The sequence below is a fragment of the Rhinatrema bivittatum genome, chromosome 3 (assembly GCF_901001135.1).
Source record: "Rhinatrema bivittatum chromosome 3, aRhiBiv1.1, whole genome shotgun sequence".
Lineage (NCBI taxonomy): Eukaryota > Metazoa > Chordata > Amphibia > Gymnophiona > Rhinatrematidae > Rhinatrema > Rhinatrema bivittatum.
In genome coordinates, this window is record NC_042617.1 from 179,286,604 (window position 1) to 179,303,289 (window position 16,686).

General features: G+C 42.1%; 1 protein-coding gene across 10 annotated transcripts in view; it reads left to right on the forward strand.

Annotated features, from left to right (window-relative positions):
- The window catches only part of CEP170 (centrosomal protein 170), a 350,277-nt gene that overhangs the window by 81,988 nt on the left and 251,603 nt on the right, over nt 1–16,686 (forward strand). For 8 of the 10 annotated variants that reach the window (XM_029593969.1, XM_029593972.1, XM_029593975.1 and 5 more), the window contains exons 5-7: nt 6,333–6,391; nt 6,541–6,703; nt 8,061–8,192. In XM_029593969.1, coding sequence (XP_029449829.1) covers nt 6,333–6,391; nt 6,541–6,703; nt 8,061–8,192 — 354 coding nt within the window. The remainder of the gene's footprint in view (nt 1–6,332; nt 6,392–6,540; nt 6,704–8,060; nt 8,193–16,686) is intronic. The other 2 variants (XM_029593971.1, XM_029593978.1) reach the window with 1 other exon arrangement.

Genomic DNA, 16,686 nt, shown 5'->3' on the forward strand with positions numbered 1-16,686 from the left:
GTGCAGATGATGTCAATGCGGTAGTGATCGGACCAGGGGATTGGAGAGAAAGTGGGTGGGTTGGATTGGATTCTGGTATTGGTGAAGATGAGGTCAAGGGTATGACCTGCTCGGTGAGTGGGGTTAGATATGAGGTGTTTGAATCCTAGCGCATCTAGTGCAGTAAGTATGGCATCACATGAGGATGATATGGGAGTGGCATCGACATGGATGATAAAATCTCCTAAGATGATAGCAGGTGAATGACAATTTATGTGTTTGGAGATGTATGCAATTACGAGGGAGGGGTTCTTTTCAAGGAGCCCATAGGCCAGGCAGATTTGAAGGTTGGTAGCAGTGAATATGCTGATTTCTAATCTGTGAGGTGGGGGAATGGGTTTGTGTGAGAGTTTTAAGGCCTTTTTAGCTGCAAGGAGGAGACCACCTCCTTTTTTTTTTTTTTTTTTTTTTTGGGCCTGGGTATAGAGAAGATGTTATAGGTTTCAACTGGCAGTTGATTGATGAGGGTAGTTGCTAGAGTTGTAGTTGCTAGAGTTATAAATTACCCCAAAATCCCATTAGATCCCATGATCTATGTTGGAATTCATGGGAGATCTGCTAGATATGACTCAGGCAAAAGCCTTTCTGCCATAGGAAAGGACCATTGGGGCAAGCAGATATCAGCATAGAGCATGTTGAAACGTCTGGGCTTCATGGCATGTACAGTACATGTCATTCCCTTGGCACATCTCCATATCAGACAAACCCAATGGACCCCATGATCACAGTGGACTCAAGCCAGTCATGATCTTTGAGATAGCGTCAGGTCTTCTAGCAGTTCAAGGACTCTCTGTCCTGGTGGCTGATTCAATCAGACCCCACCAGAGGTATCGCCTTCCAAATTCTTCTAACTCAAATTGTCAAAACTTGAGCTGGGAAGCTCATGTAGAGGGGCTCATCATCGAAGGCCTTTAGTCTGCTCAGAAAAACCTTCCATCACATAAATTACCTAGAGTTAAGGGTGATACTGTATGCTGAACCATTTCTCAAGGAATGGTCCTAAGGCTCATGTAGAGTACTTGACAGGCAAGGAGAATGTTCTGGCAGACTGAGCTGGATCCTGGAATCATATGAATTGTCCCTAGACAGGGGAGTAGCAAATCAGATATTCCATGAGTGGGGAGCACCTGTGGTAGATCTGTTTGCATCTCCTCTGAACAGAATGGTCTAGAACTTTCCCTCCAAAAGAGGGACTTAAGACAAACAAGCCTTGGATGCCTTTTCCTTAGATTACGGAGAGGTTCTTCTGTATACTTATCCTCTATTTCCTCTAGTGTCAAAAACTTTGCTAGAACTCAGAAGAGGCCAGGGGTCTATGATTCTCATGGCTGAGGACTTCCATGCAATACATAAGTCAATTCCTGTTCAAAGTTTATGCAGAGATTTAGCCAGAAATATTTAAACAGAACCAAAATAGCTACTTAACATTCATTTCTGCAGGGTAAAACTATACAGCATAGAGAGAACACAAACACACCCTAAGATCAAATTCTGAGTAATTAAATCCAGTTATATCAATTTTCTACGATCTTGACAATAGTTAGAAACATTTCACAATGCTGTAACAAGACTTTGACAATACTCTTCTTACAGGAACAGGTTCAAAGATATATACGTTTGAGTACTCCAGGTCCAATAACGTAACCCATCTTAGTCTGAGGTTTTCTAGCAATTCCTTTTGAACCAATCTGGATCTTCAAGAGCAGGGCCATGTTTGTACCAGGCTAACAGTTGTCTGACCTCTGCTTAAGCCAATCTGTGGTTTCACATGCAAGGCATCAGATTCCATCCAGATAGACCACAGTATGGGGCCAGTCACAGCACGTTTGCCTTAATCCATAGCCCCTATTGTCCAAAGAAGGTTTGATTTCCACTCCTGTAGAAGTTATTGATAAATTCAGTTTAGGGAGATTCTCAACTCTCACTATTCAACATCTGGGAAAATGCTTCATCCCAGCATCAGGTAACTAGCTCTCACAGCCTCAATGTTGAGAAGATAGCATTGAATTTCCTTAACTTATCTGAGAATATATTTCAAATTTTTCTGGCTTCTAGGAAGAGTTCCACAAGGAAATGTTATGTTTTAAATGGAGAAGGTTTGTCTTGTGGTGTAAGGGACAGGCTCTAGACCTTTTTTTCTTGTTCCACATAAAAAGTCCTTGAATACTTTTTAAATCTTTCAGATTCTGATCTGAACCTAACTCTTGGGGTTCATCTCTGTGCAGTTGGCATTTATCACCATCTTGTAGAACGCAGGCCCATCTCTGTACAGTCTTTATTTGTCAGGTCAATTTCACCTGCTTGCTTCAGGTGAAATTTCCCATCAAGCTTCCTGCTTTGTCTTGGGACCTCAGCTTGGTCCTCAGCTAGTTGTTGAAAGCTCCTTTTGTATCATTAGACTTCCCTAAGCTTAAATATCTGACCTGGAAGGTTTTAGTTTTGGAGGTGGTCGCTTTTGGCATGGTAAGTCAACGAGCTCCAGGCTCTATTGACTTATCCACCTTATTCTACATTTCTTTTTTTTTTTATAATAAGACAGCTCTGCACATGCACCTAAATTCCTGTCTGAGGGTAGTGTAAGACCTTATCCAGTTAATGATAGTAACATAGTAAATAATTGCAGATACAGACCAAAATGGCCCATCCAGTTGAGATTCATTATGTTTTGGTAGATGTGTATATAAATTCCCAGATGCAAACCAACACCAACTCCCCGCTCAGGTCTTCTCTCTGACTCTCAACCTCCTCTTATATGTGTCCCAACCAAGACCCAGTCCCACCATCATCACACTGTTGACCTCCCACTGCTTTCTTTGAACCCTGATTAAATCATCATAATTTGCTGCTCTGTGGAGGCTACCCCCATTCAAGTATACCATTGCTGTTTTGGGTTGTAACTGCTGTTCTGTGCAAGTCATTCCAGACTTCCAGCATTTTTCCTTAGGTCACATTTATTTATTTATTTATATTTCATTTTTGGCACTTAAAAGCAGATTACCTTCAGATACGGTAGGTATTTTTCAGTCTCAAGTGGGCTTACAATCTAAATTTTGTACCAGCGGCAATGTAGGGTAAATTGACTTGTCCAAGATCACAAGCAGCGGTAGTAGGATTTGAACCTTGGCTTCCCTGGTTTGTATCCTATTGCTCTAACCACTAGTGTACACCTCCACTCCAGTTCTCCACAAAGATGAACACGGTTTGGGTTGCAAAAGAGCCTTGACCTTCTGTCTGGAGCAGACTTTAACCCTTAGAAAGTCTACCTAGTTTTTTTTTTCTTTTGACGCCCACAAATGTTGAATTGCTAAGCGCACCATTTCTAGTTGGATAGCAGATTGCATCTCCTATTGTTATGCCTAGAAAGGTCTCGTTATAGAAGTGCCTATCAAAGCTTATATTATTGGAGCTATGTCGGCATTGGTGATCTACCTTAAATCGGCCTCTGAATTTGCCAAGCAGCAACTTGGAATTCAGTCCACACATTCACATCTCATTATTATTTATTCCCAGCATATCTGTAGGTTTAATTAGTCTGTCCTGCAGAGTCTATTTGTGCTTTAGAATCCAAATAGGGACCATTTTCAATCATTGAAACCATTGAATGTAACAGATATTCTTGAATCCACTGAGTTAGAAGAAGCCCAACCGGCGACTATGATTATATCTTTTTTATTAAAAACAGATAAACAGTGGGTTCAAAAGCTTTTCTTCCGTAATATTAAGGAGAAATTTTGTCAGATGGAAGTTAGAATGTTTCCGGATGTAACGAGAGAAACTCAGAATAGGAGGAGAGAATTCTTAGAACTTAAGTTGGAATTGTTGCAAATGGGTGCTATTTTCAAGTTAAGATATCCATGTAGATGTGATATTATATTATATATAATAAGGTAAGATATAGCTTTTTTCAAGTTTCACATTTACAAGATTTATTAAAGATAAACAGACCATTGGAACTGTGGATATCTCCCCTAGTGAAAAGCTGGTAATCTCTAGTTAAAAAGCAAAATTACATGGTTATCCTAGTTGAAAGTCTATTATTACCTAAATTATGTTTGGATTGTAAACTGCCTTAAAACATTTCTGTAATCTTCCTCACATATTGTGGACTTGGATAGGCTGATGCCGTTATTTCTGTTAAGATTCCTTTATTGTAGTTTTGAAAAATTTTAATAAATAAAAAATTAAAAAAAAAAAAAAAAAGAATCCAACTATACAACTCCATCACTACTAGGACTGTTTTATTGTTTCCAGGTAGCTCTTAAAAAAAAAAAAAAAAAAAAAAAAAAGAGGAAGGGAGGGAAAATTGTAAACAGCAAAAATGGCCTATTGCCAGCAAAACATTTTTTCCGTTGTTATTGTTTTTCTGGTTATAGCTAGGAATTCCTCTTCTGTGAGGGCTTCACATCCTTGTTGTCCTCTGAGAAAGCAAAAGTTGTTCACCTGTATCAGGTTGCTTACCAAGTGTTTTCCAAGGACAGCAGGATGTAAGTCCTCATAGAATTCACCAGTCTCCCCTTGGAGTTAGTTCCTATTTGTTGGTAGCTGAAATAAGAATTGAAGGGGACTTTGTGTGACATCCATGATGTGGGACGACATGCATTTGCTTAGTAGAGTGTACCAAACACCTCTAGAAGCTATGAGGTAAACCTTCATTGACTCAGGCTCTGTCACATAGTCACCCAGCTGTATGGACTTGAATCTTGCTGTCTTTGGAGAACACATATTACAGGTAAGCAACTTTTGCTTACTAGACAAAGGTATTGGGTATCCTTAGTTTTCCCATTCATATAAGGTATTGATCTAATTAGCAGACCTTCCTGTGACGAGTGGTGGTTTTCTGCCAAGTCACCAAATTGGAACCTTCTTGAACTTTCTTCCTTTTCCCATTGGGAAACAGTGGAAGATGAAGGATACCACTGGACTTTACCCAATATCTTTTTTTTTTTTTAATTTAGAAAATTTCCACTGCCTGTAGATGTGTTTGAAGTTAACATTGATCCAGTTGGATGGAGAAGGTACAAAGAAGGGCTACCAAAATGATAAGGGGAATGGAACAGCTCCCCTATGAGGAAAGACTAACGAGGTTAGGACTTTTCAGCTTGGAGAAGAGACGACTGAGGGGGGATATGATAGAGGTGTTTAAAATCATGAGAGGTCTAGAACGGGTAGATGTGAATCGGTTATTTACTCTTTTGGATTATAGAAGGACTAGGGGGCACTCCATGAAGTTAGCATGGGGCACATTTAAAACTAATCGGAGAAAGTTCTTTTTTACTCAATGCACAATTAAACTCTGGAATTTGTTGCCAGAGGATGTGGTTAGTGCAGTTAGTATAGCGGTGTTTAAAAAAGGATTGGATGAGTTTTTGGAGGAGAAGTCCATTACCTGCTATTAAGTTCACTTAGAGAATAGCCACTGCCTTTAGCAATGGTAACATGGAATAGACTTAGTTTTTAGGTACTTGCCAGGTTCTTATGGCCTGGATTGGCCACTGTTGGAAACAGGATGCTGGGCTTGATGGACCCTTGGTCTGACTCAGCATGGCATTTTCTTATGTTCTTAGTTGCCAGATTGGTTACAATATGCTTACATTGTAATAATTGTGATTCATGAACAAATCTTGTTTCATAAGCCATAAGGGGAAGTTTTTGTTGGATTAATATAACACACAAAAAAATTGGCAAGGCTTTTTCTACTGTAATTGCTTTTTCTGTGAAGCTTTTGCCAAAAGAATTAACAGTAGTTTGATTTCTGATTTATTGACAAGATGATCATTTATTTTAATGTGTAATTTTTATCTGGGAATGCTATATCATTTGTAACTACTGTATTTAAAAGCTTTTTCTTATTTTACCTACTATGTAATTTTTTAAATGGATTGATCATTTAAAGCAGAAATACAACATGATTTAAAAAGTCTTCATTATGATCTTTACACATAAAGAACTGCTAAGTGATACTGTTTGCACTTCAGCAAGAAATTGAATTTGATTAATATATCTGAGGCTGAAGAAGCCTACCACCAAACTGGTCTGTCCAGCTGCCACTTTAGCCTGCCTTTGACCACACAGTCCATTTATACAATTAATTTTATGGAGTACAAGCCATATACTCACAATTTCAATGTTCAGTATAGTTGCTAATCTAACTGACCTGTGTTGAACCTGCATGGTGCTAATTCAGTTTTCAACCCTTTTTTTTTTTCTTGTTTTTTAAATGCTTTTTCTGATGTGTGCATTTACTCCTTTTCATTTGGGGGCTTCGTGGTCTCATTTTCCTTAATGCAGCATACATACTAATCTTTTTACTGTAGTCCGAGGAGAATTAAGGGTCCCTGAGGAAGCACTTAAGGTAATGCATCCTGTAACTATAATACTTTAATGCCTTTGTCAATTCCCTTCTTTTCTCTTTGAGAATATCAAGTACAGTTTGCTGTAAATTACTTAAAAACAACCTTTAAAACAAAATACTTTCTCTCTCAAAAAAAAAATGCCCTCTAGCATGAAAAGTTCACAAGTCAGCTGCAGTTGTCACAAAAATCTTCTGACTCTGAAGGATCAAAACCAGTGAGCAGCAAAGCCGCAGACACCAAGGAACCAGATGTTCCAGCTGAAGCTCATCTTAAAGCTATAGACGCATTAAAATCTGAAGATAAAACTATGGGTGAGTTAGTTTTCTTAATAACATGGTTTTACTTGTGTTTTCTGGTGTACTTGTTATCTTCTGAGCAGTCTTCCCTCTTCTTTGTCCATCTTTCTTTCATGTCCTTTACCTATATTCAAATATAGTTAACACTTTCTGACCAATATATGGGGTCATCTTTTGTAGGATCACTTGACCTGTTTCTTCAACAATATAATCATCAAAATCCCTTTTAACGTGACACAATGTATGAGGCAAACAGAAGTGTCTTGCAACTAAAATATAGAGGATAATATAGAATGATCATTTTCCCTTTGGAGCTGATTTTTTAAAAAAATTCTGGTATATGCTTGTACATTAGAGCTTAATGACAAAATAAACAGAGAATAATTTATTAATCCCGTATATTAAATGGCAAGGCTCAGAACTTCTTGCCTTGGGGGAGGGAGAAAGTCTGAAGGGAAATACACATATTTCTAAAAGCTTGTAGAGCCATTCTTCACTGTTCAAATTTGAAAATGCAAGACCCACAAGTGGGAGTTCATACAGAATATTACCTTCTAAAAATGACTGTGCATGCAGCATAACTAATTTCACTTTCCATTTGTGAGTGTATTTATCTCTAAAAATTTGAGGCTTTGTCATTAGTCCCTGTGCTCCAGTATTGTTATCCTAGATGGTTACAAAACATGAGCTCCTATAATAGATTCTTTTAGTATCTGTTCCAGTCCTGTTTATGCCCCTGAGCACTGTAAGATAGAGAGCTTAGATATATTGTTTTATGTGGCCAGAGCTGTATTGCACCAAGGCACTCTTTTTATGTTGGGAATAAATGATTAAGTTAATTTAAAATGTTGGTATAGACTACTAGATGTGCTGTAGTAATTACAGTATAAGAGTGGTCATCAGTAGCAGTCAGCTGTTCCAAACATTGACAGCTCTGCTAATGGACTGACCTTTTAATCAGTATTGCTTATGTTCAGCCTAGACTGCCGTGAAAGCTGAAGGTGCAAGTAAGTGAGAGAGGGAGTAATTTTAGGAAAGAGCTAAATGGCAGTAAACAGTGTTGGCTGCATCTGGATAGAAATAGTAATATGATGGTGATGATATAATACTCCGAAATGGCAGTTAGGTGGTGTAAGCCACTAGCACGTATGCGACTGCTTTAGTATGCAGTGCAGCTGAGTTTAGCAAGGATTTATATTTAGTCTAGGGGGCTGAACTATCTTGGCTTGAAAGTTTTGTTTTGAACAAACACAGCAATAAAGACCTTTTAATGTGTGCAGTTAATGGAAGCCACCTCTTTTTTTTTCACTCATCTGTAAACCTAATTGGATCTAAATGTAAGAAGTAATAATATTTACTTTCAATATTAAAGTAGATTTTTCAGCTATGCCTCGTGGAACACCTCTCTATGGGCAGCCATCTTGGTGGGGTGAGGACGCAGAAGATGAAAATAGCTCCAAGCAAGATGCCAAGGAAGGAAAAATAAGTGAAAGTGGTGCCTCAGGTAAGACTACTAAGAAAATATTTATTTAAATTCATATGTAGATCGTTAGGCTCTGAGGACAAGCAGGATCACAGTTCTCACATGTGGGTAATGTCATTGGCAGCACCTTGAGATAGAGCACTTTTTCAAAGCTTCTTTAATGCTCATATTAAGTGTATGCAGGACGACCTGCATTTCTGGTGCACAAGGCAACTCTGTTTTTCATCCATGGTTCCCAAAAGATGTGTGAGATGTTTTTCTTTACTTAAGCAGAAACTGTTTTTTTCATGGTCTGCCTTCTCAGTTTAGCCTACTTGAACTTTTTTAGTATCCTAGTTCAGTTTTTTGGCATTTTTGAAGTTTTTTCTTTCTTGAATGCCACAGTCCCCAGAGGAACATTTACCAAGGTGTCGCTTGTAGCGATATTGGTTGGAATTAAAAAAAAATAAAATAAATAATAATAATGTTAAATTGGAGTTGTTAAATTTTGTGTTGTCAGTTTATTTCCTGAGATGTCATGGAAGCATGCCTACAGCTTCAAGAATTGTGTATGCTGTACAAGTGGGTCACCTGGGAGACACTTTTAACCTCCAAAGCATTTTAGTCCACCCCCTTCACCTCAACCACAGCCGTATCTTAGTGATTAAAGAGGCTTCAAACCACAGCCCACCTCTCAGCTTAAACTAGGAATGAAATTTGGATTTACATAGCCAGTATCCCAGTTTGTGTTATCAAGGATTTTCCTATCAGAGGCATACACGTGGTTTTTGAAAATACCTTGGCCCAGTGTTTTTAGACAGCTGAGTCCTTCAAATTGTACAGAAACATTATGAATTACATTTATTGGTAACGTCTCCAAATCGCCCACCAAGACATTATTGGTGCACCTCTCGCCATCAGAATATGCTACCCTTAGAGCTCTTCGTCTTCTTGAAATCCAATATTGAACTTGCAGGAAAGGGGACAGGGATTTTACTCCAGTTATTTTCTGTTCCCCAAAAAGAAACAGGAGGAGTGTCCCATCCTAGGCTAGAAGGCCTTCAATAGGTCTCATTATCTCAGCTAGTGCCATGCTGATGTGAACTTTCAAGCACACAACCAAGCAAAAACTATGCTCAGGGCCCATTGAAGGAGAAAGAGAATCGATGCAGATCTCCTTTATGAAGCTCTGAGAACCAGGAATTCTGGAGTGCGCTCTATCATCCCCAAAGTAGTTATGGATAGAGGGAAGCTCTAAATTCCCTTCCTACATGCGCCATACTGTTCTCCAGAGGTCCAGCTTTAAACTTTCAGAAAATTTCAGGGCACCCTGAAGGAATTCAGTCCTCCTGCTCAAATCTTTGGATCAGCAGTCTTTGAGGAGGAGTTCTAGAAGCAAGCATCTGAGCTAGTGACCAACATCTGAATTTCATCCGGCAGCAAATGTCAACTGTTTCAATCCCAATAGAAGCTTCAGGTAATCCATCTATTGCTGCTTCCCCTGAGCTGCAAAGCACTGCAGGTCAATTATCGACCTTGGACCATCAAGACTCAATGTCGTCACCAAGCTGTAATCAAACAACTTCCTAATAGGGAAGCCTCTCCAATGTTTGACAGTTGGTTCCAGTGCCCTGAGCATTGTACATCTGTGCTGATAGGCTGTTTACTTTAGGATTGCCCTATCTTCAGACGTCATCTTCTGTCTACTTAGAATGGCTCTGAGCACTCATGCCACTCTCCTTATGAGTCAGAGGAGATAAATTTATTCTCTCCTGATCACATCTCAGATCCCTCTCTTCAAGAGGCAATGAGTATGTTCTCCACCTGAAGATCACTCCTCAGATTTTGTACAGGCTCTGGCAAAGTCTCTGGCAAAGTCTAGGGCACTTAGATTCATTCTCCTCAAATACCTGGAAGCTCCAAAAGAGGTATGCAAGAAGATGTGGTAAATTCCTCACACTGTCCTCCCAGTTGGTAAGAAGGTAGACATCAAAGATTGTGCCCAGGCATCTAAGGGATTCAACCAGTTATAGTTGCCATACTTTTCTGTAGTGATCAAATCCATGCTGAACTGCACCAAGAAGTCTAAGAAGCATGCCTCTCTGTACTCGGGGTATGAATGTCAGACCTCATGGTGTTGTGCTTGCAGTTTACTTATGATCTGTATATGCTGCTAATAAAAACAAATATCTATTGATTCTAGTGCAAATTCAGTAGAGGTGCAGCTTAATAATACTGCCGTGAATTCATTAGAGTTGCAGTTAACCACACTGTTCCCTAATAACTGTCCAACTATTTAAATAGAAATGTGGTTTTGGGGATCTTTAACTTTTCTGAAATAGTTGTACAGCACACCGTTGTCACTTGAAATTTTACAGCCCAAGGTTGTGCTGGATTTACATTTTAATCAATCATTATTCCAATATTTTTACCACAGTCGCATGTGAACAAAGGTATACAAGCCATGTACTCTATAGATAGTAGGTGAGCCATCACGTCCTACCTGGAGTGGATCAAAAACCTTAGAAGATTCATCCAGCTTTGGTTTTTTGCTCCAACAAGCCTGGGATTGCTGTTTCAAAGAGAACTCTATCTAATTGGATAGCAGATTGCATATCTTTCAATTATATCTAAGCAGAAGGGCCATGGTTGTATTGGTAGTACATCTGAGGTCAACCTCTGTGGAGATATGCAGAGCTGTGACATGGACTTCATTTCACACATTTACATGATACTTATGTTTGGATTCAAACTCCTGATATGATAGCAGGTCTGTACAGTCTTTTTTTTCAGTATCTCTTTGAAGGTTATCTTCCTGTTAAGAAAGGGAGTTTAAAACCACCAAATCTAGTAATTGTACCTGGTACAGTTGGTGGTTTGCTATTGTTTTCTCCCTTTGGTGCCGATGCAATATCATGCATGAAAAAACGTGCCTATGTCCCTCTGTCCTGGGCACCCGATGCAATAATCAAATGAGCTGCCACGCTAGAAAGGATGCCCTTGGCATCAGGTGTTCAGGAGATGTGTGCTGTGTGCAAGTTACAAAAATGGACACTCAATAAGAGCATCCGTTTCATCCCATAGCAGCTAATTTACTGGCACAATACTCGTGCACAATATACACGGCGAGTATATTGTGCGTGTATATTGTGCACCCCGAAAATTTTTTTTTTCATTAAGCCTTTATATTTTTTCATATGCTGCTCAGAAAAGCAATATTTTTGGTTTTTTAGTTGAGCCCTTGATGTACAACAAGACTTAACACCACCTCCAGGTTTGGCATTACATTTTCTGTGTTAAAAATTGCATGTTGAGTGCACAGCGATTTGTTTTGCATCGGGTGTAATAGCGATTCCTGTACATACCCAGATCAGTCCAGAGCAGTGGGTTATGCACTCCCACCAGCAGATGGAGTCAGAGAGCAAAGCTTGGAGGCTCTGGTATCCCAAGAGTGCCACCTGCAGCTCATCAGTATTTCTCTGACTCCAGCAGATGGTGGTCGTGTATACCTGCAGCTCTGTATGAGATGGATTTTTCTTGCTCCCTGAGGTGCTAGGTTCAGTGTCTGGGCCATCCTTCAGGTAGCCAGGGGACTGGCTCCCTCAGCGACCCGAAGTCTTCCCCCCCCCCCCCCCCCCCGTGTCTGCGGGACAGGGAAGTAGCCCCTATGGGGATTTTTCTCTATTATTCTTACTTAGGCTTTATTTTTTTCTGTTACTAGAAGTTAATGTTTTGTGTAAAACAAAAACAAAAAAAACCATCTCCATGTTCCCTGTTCACCGCGGCTCCCAGGGTAAATCAGTCTGCCCAGTGGTGCAGAGCCAGGCAGACACCTGAAGAGAAGGGGAGAGTGTTTCAGCCCTGGTAAGAACCTCCGAGGACGTTTTTAGGCTCCTTTCCTCATTTTTACCACATGCTCCAGAGCTATTTTTACCATGGTGGCCATTTTGTTTTTTCTTTTTTGACCTCCCATGCAGCTCCCCAGCATTCCTGGGGCTGATTTTTGCAGCGTTTTTGGTGGGGGTCACCAGAACTGTGTGGCAGCACCTGTTTTCTTCTGGGGAGGGGGAGTTATATGCCCCTTTTTGCAGGAGGAACATGGCAGAAACTCCTCTGGTGAACCCTGTAAGGCTTGCGGGGTATGGTCAGCTTATTTAGACCCCCCTGTCACTGTGCATGGATTGTTCATTGAGTGGGGAAGGGGCCTCAGACAAGAGGACCAAACCTAAAATGTCTGCACACAGGTCAGGCTTGGCGGCTGGGTCTAACGGAAGGAGCCCAATCCCCATTGCGCACCCTGTGGAAAAGGTCTCCCAGGATGACCCTCCCCCGCTGTTCCCAACTGCGCGGACTCCGAGACCGGAGGAATCGAGAGACATGGACACTGAATTCTAGCAGTGACGAGACGGGACCGGGGGCATTTTCACCGGAATTTGTGCTGCTCATGCATGAAGCATTTCTGGCTTGGAAGCTCACGAAGCGCAGAGCCCAAGATGGGAGCGTGGGCGTTCCCAAGTGTCCCCATCTGCAAACTGATGGTCGTCCCTCCTGGGCAACTTTGGCTTGGGAGGATCTAGCGGGTGCAGTCGACCAGCAGGGGAACGACTCCACTCCGCCCCTGAGGGACACTCCTGCAGATCAGGGTGAAGTCCCTCCAGGCGTAGATACGGGCGACGACGATCAGGATCCGGTAGAACCTAATGCGGAGGGGGACAACCCCCGCGTGGTCCAGCTGTTTAAGAGGGAAGAATTGCACCCCCTTATTCCCCAGGTGCTTGAGGAATTGGGGTGAGACCCTCGCTGGAAGATTCCGACAACGAGGGTCTCCAGGGTCCACCTAGTGCGTTTCCCATCCAGAAGAAGATTCAAAAGCTCATCAGCCGGGAGTGGGAATCCCCAGAGGCGGGGCTTATGGTCGGCTGGGCGATGCAAAAACTCTACCCACTAATGGAGGAACATTTAGAATGCCTCAGGGAACCTAAGGTGGATGCGGCTGTATCAGCGGTGATTAAAAAGATGACCATTCCAGTGGCGGGAGCGGCTGCTATCAGAGATGTGCAGGACCGCAAGCTGGAGCTGCATCTGAAGCGGGTGTTCAAGTTCTCCTTAGGACTTCAGGTGGCGATGTGTGCCAGCATGATGCAAAGAACTTGTTTATGTTGGATTCAAAAACCGCAGGCCCCATCGTCTTCTGGGACTTTGTCAATTTCTCAGGCAGCTCGTCTGGAGGCAGCGGTAGCATATGTGGCGGATGCCTTATATGACTTGGTGCATCCGGTGGCTCGGACTATGGTCTCCTCTGTGGCGGCTCCTATGGCTCCGCAATTGGGCAGTGGATGCTTCCTCCAAGTCGCAACTGTGCAGTCTGCCTTTTCAAGGGAAGTTGCTGTTTGGAGGGGATTTGGATCAGCTGATGAAATCTCTGGGGATTCCAAAAGTAATAAACTATCAGAAGATAGAAAGCCCTACAGGAAATCATTCGGTCCTCAATCTCGTTTTCGGGATTTCCAAAAAAGCAGGTCAGGGAGGAGTGTTCCACCCTCTAGTTCCAGACAGACCTCTTCCCATACACAGTCCTTTCACGGCTCCAGTCGTCCTGCCAGAGGTGGTTTCGGTCAGGGAACTGGAACTGGGAAGCCTGCCCAATGAAATCAGGCCCACCCACTCCTCGGATGGGATGATCGGGGGCAGGTTGTCCCAATTTTATGAGAAATGGGCCAGGATCACCTCCGATCGCTGGGTGTTGGAGGTGGTAAAAGAAGGTTACACCTTAGAATTTTCTCGGCCTCTCAGGCGGCCTTTGTGGAATTGTGATGCATTTCCTGCAACAAGCTGCGGTGACCGTGGTTTGCCAGACTTGTTTCGGTTGGCAACAGATGGCCCACTATGCCTAGCTCATCTGCCGAACCTCCTGCGACAAGGGCCCATTATTTTCGGATCGGGAGAATCACTTCTTTCTCGCAGCCTGGTGTTTTGAGAGGTGGCGGTTACAGATGAAAGGTTATTTGGAACAGGTGATTTCCACCCTGCTTCAGTCCAGGCAGCCCTCGATGTCTATGGCATACGCTCGAGTGTGGAAGGTGTTTGAAGTCTGGTGTGACCCAGCAGGGTGTAGTGCCTTTTTAGGTGACCATTCCTCAGGTCTTGGGGTTTTTGCAGCAGGGATTATCTAAAGGTTTGGCTTATAGTTCCCTGCGTGTTCAGGTTTCAGCCCTGGGATGTCTCCTAGAGTGGGTAGGTGGCAGGCCTCTAGCCAGCCACTCAGACATTGTCCGTTTCCTGATAGGGGTGAAGCACCTTCGTCCTCCTCATCGTAAGTTATGCCCAGAGTGGAATCTCAATCTGGTGTTGAGGGCGCTTCGTGATCCTCCTTTTGAGCCTCTGGGACACAGTTCCTTAAAGGACCTCACCTTGAATACGATGTTCTTGGTGGCCATCTGTTCCGCGAGGCATATTTCAGAATTGCAGGTTCTTTCCTGTAGGGATCCCTTCTTTCGCATCTCGGCTGATAGGGTGTCCCTGCGCACAGTCCCTTCCTTTTTGCCAAAAGTGGTGTCTGCCTTTCATGTTAATCAGTCCGTGGAGTTACCTGGATTCACTGGTTGGACTTGAGACCACGCTATGGGAAGAGATCTTCATCTGTTAGATGTCCGCCAAGTTCTTCAGTATTTGAAGGCCACTAACTTTTTTCGAAAATCGGATCACCTTTTTGTGCTCTTTGGAGGTCCGAAGAAGGGTGAAAAGGCATCCTTGGCTCACTGGCTGAAGGAAACAATTTGCTTGGCCTACATCAGGAAGGGTCGCCCTGTCCCGATTGGTTTGAAAGCTCACTCGACGAGAGCGCAAGCGGATTCTTGGGCAGAGTGTCAGTTGTTGCCTGAGGAGATTTGTAGAGCCGTGGTCTGGTCTTCCCTGCATACCTTCACAAGGCATTATCGTCTGGATGTTATGGATCCGGACCAAGCGCTTTTTGGGAGAGTGTCTTGCGAGCGGGTCTTTCGGATTCCCGCCCGGTGTAATGTGACTTTGGTACATCCCACTGGTCTGGACTGATCTGGATATGTACAGGAAAGGAAAATTGGTTCTTACATGCTAATTTTCGTTCCTGTAATACCACAGATAAGACCAGGATCCCGCCCGGGTGCTACTGCTGAAAGACTGATTTCCTAACGGTTAACTGTTGTACATAGGGAAACTATCAGAATGATTCTATAATATTTTGGTTTTTTGTCAATTATACTTTGCTTGAGTATCGATAAATACTGATGAGCTGCAGGTGGCACACTTGGGATACCAGTGCCTCGAAGCTTTGCTCTCTGACTCATCTACATGACATTTTCATGATAAGCATTATTAGCTACACGCTTGTTTGGATGCATTATTCCCATTACTACATCGGGAGTTATTCTAGCACGTCTAAAACATCTGTCCAACCACATGTCAAGCTGTGCGCTAGGGTAAGCATACTATATTGCATTGGCCCCTTTGTTTGTAGATGTCTCTTAGGGAATCCTGACTTTGTTACTAGATGAACTGAATGTCTTTAGAGAAAGCTTGTCTGTAACAGATGTTCTCTGAAGATAGCAGTTCACCAGTTACCCACATGTTTCTGTCTCCCCTTCTGGAGTTGAACTCATTAGCTTAATTACAGAACCGAGGCACGCTGTGGCTGATGCACAGTCTTTGCTGGATAGCTTTGAAAAAGTTATCCATGCCTGTGGTGTTGGATGACGACATCCATCTGTGCCACTCCATGAAATGCAGTTTTCAAAGAGCACCTCTTAAATTAAGCAACATTATTAACTAGAGCACCCAAAACTTGTAAACTTCCTTTCTTTAATATATTCCTAATAAAATCTTTAATCTTTGTTTCAACAGGTGAACAGTGTCTTGTAAACAAACATACTATTGTATTTCTGGTCTTGCCTTACTAAGAATTTCTGCATGAACACATGCTAATTGCACTCTTGTTAGGATGCTTATTAGATTTCTAAGTGGGTTATAAATTGGGGATTTTCCAGTTCTTTCTTGAGTCTCGAATGGCGTTTTATATTTCATTCAAATGGGGGCAAATATATTAGATCTTAAAGACCAGCATTATTTTGGGTGAGGTCAGCACTGCTTTTAGATCTTAGTCTCTTTTGGCTCTTGAACTTTAGCAGTAGATAGGGATACAGGTCAATTTTAAAAGTGCTGCTTGTGTATTTGTGGGCCGCACACAAGCAATGCTGATTTTAGAAAGCTGCAAAATACACACATATTTACCAATGCGTGCATGAGGAATAAGGGGGCAGAAAAGAGGTGGGGCATAGGTTTTCTGGAGCAGGGCCAAGACTTATATGTGTAACTCTAAATTTTAAAAACAACGCCACTCCATCAGTTTGATCCATCCTATTTCATTTTGATATAATTTGTACCCTGGTATCACAGTGTCCCAATGGTTATCCTCCTTCCACCAGGTCTCTGAGAAGCCAATGATATATACCTTTTCATCCAGGGCTATACATTCAACTATCCCATCTCATTTTTTAGACTT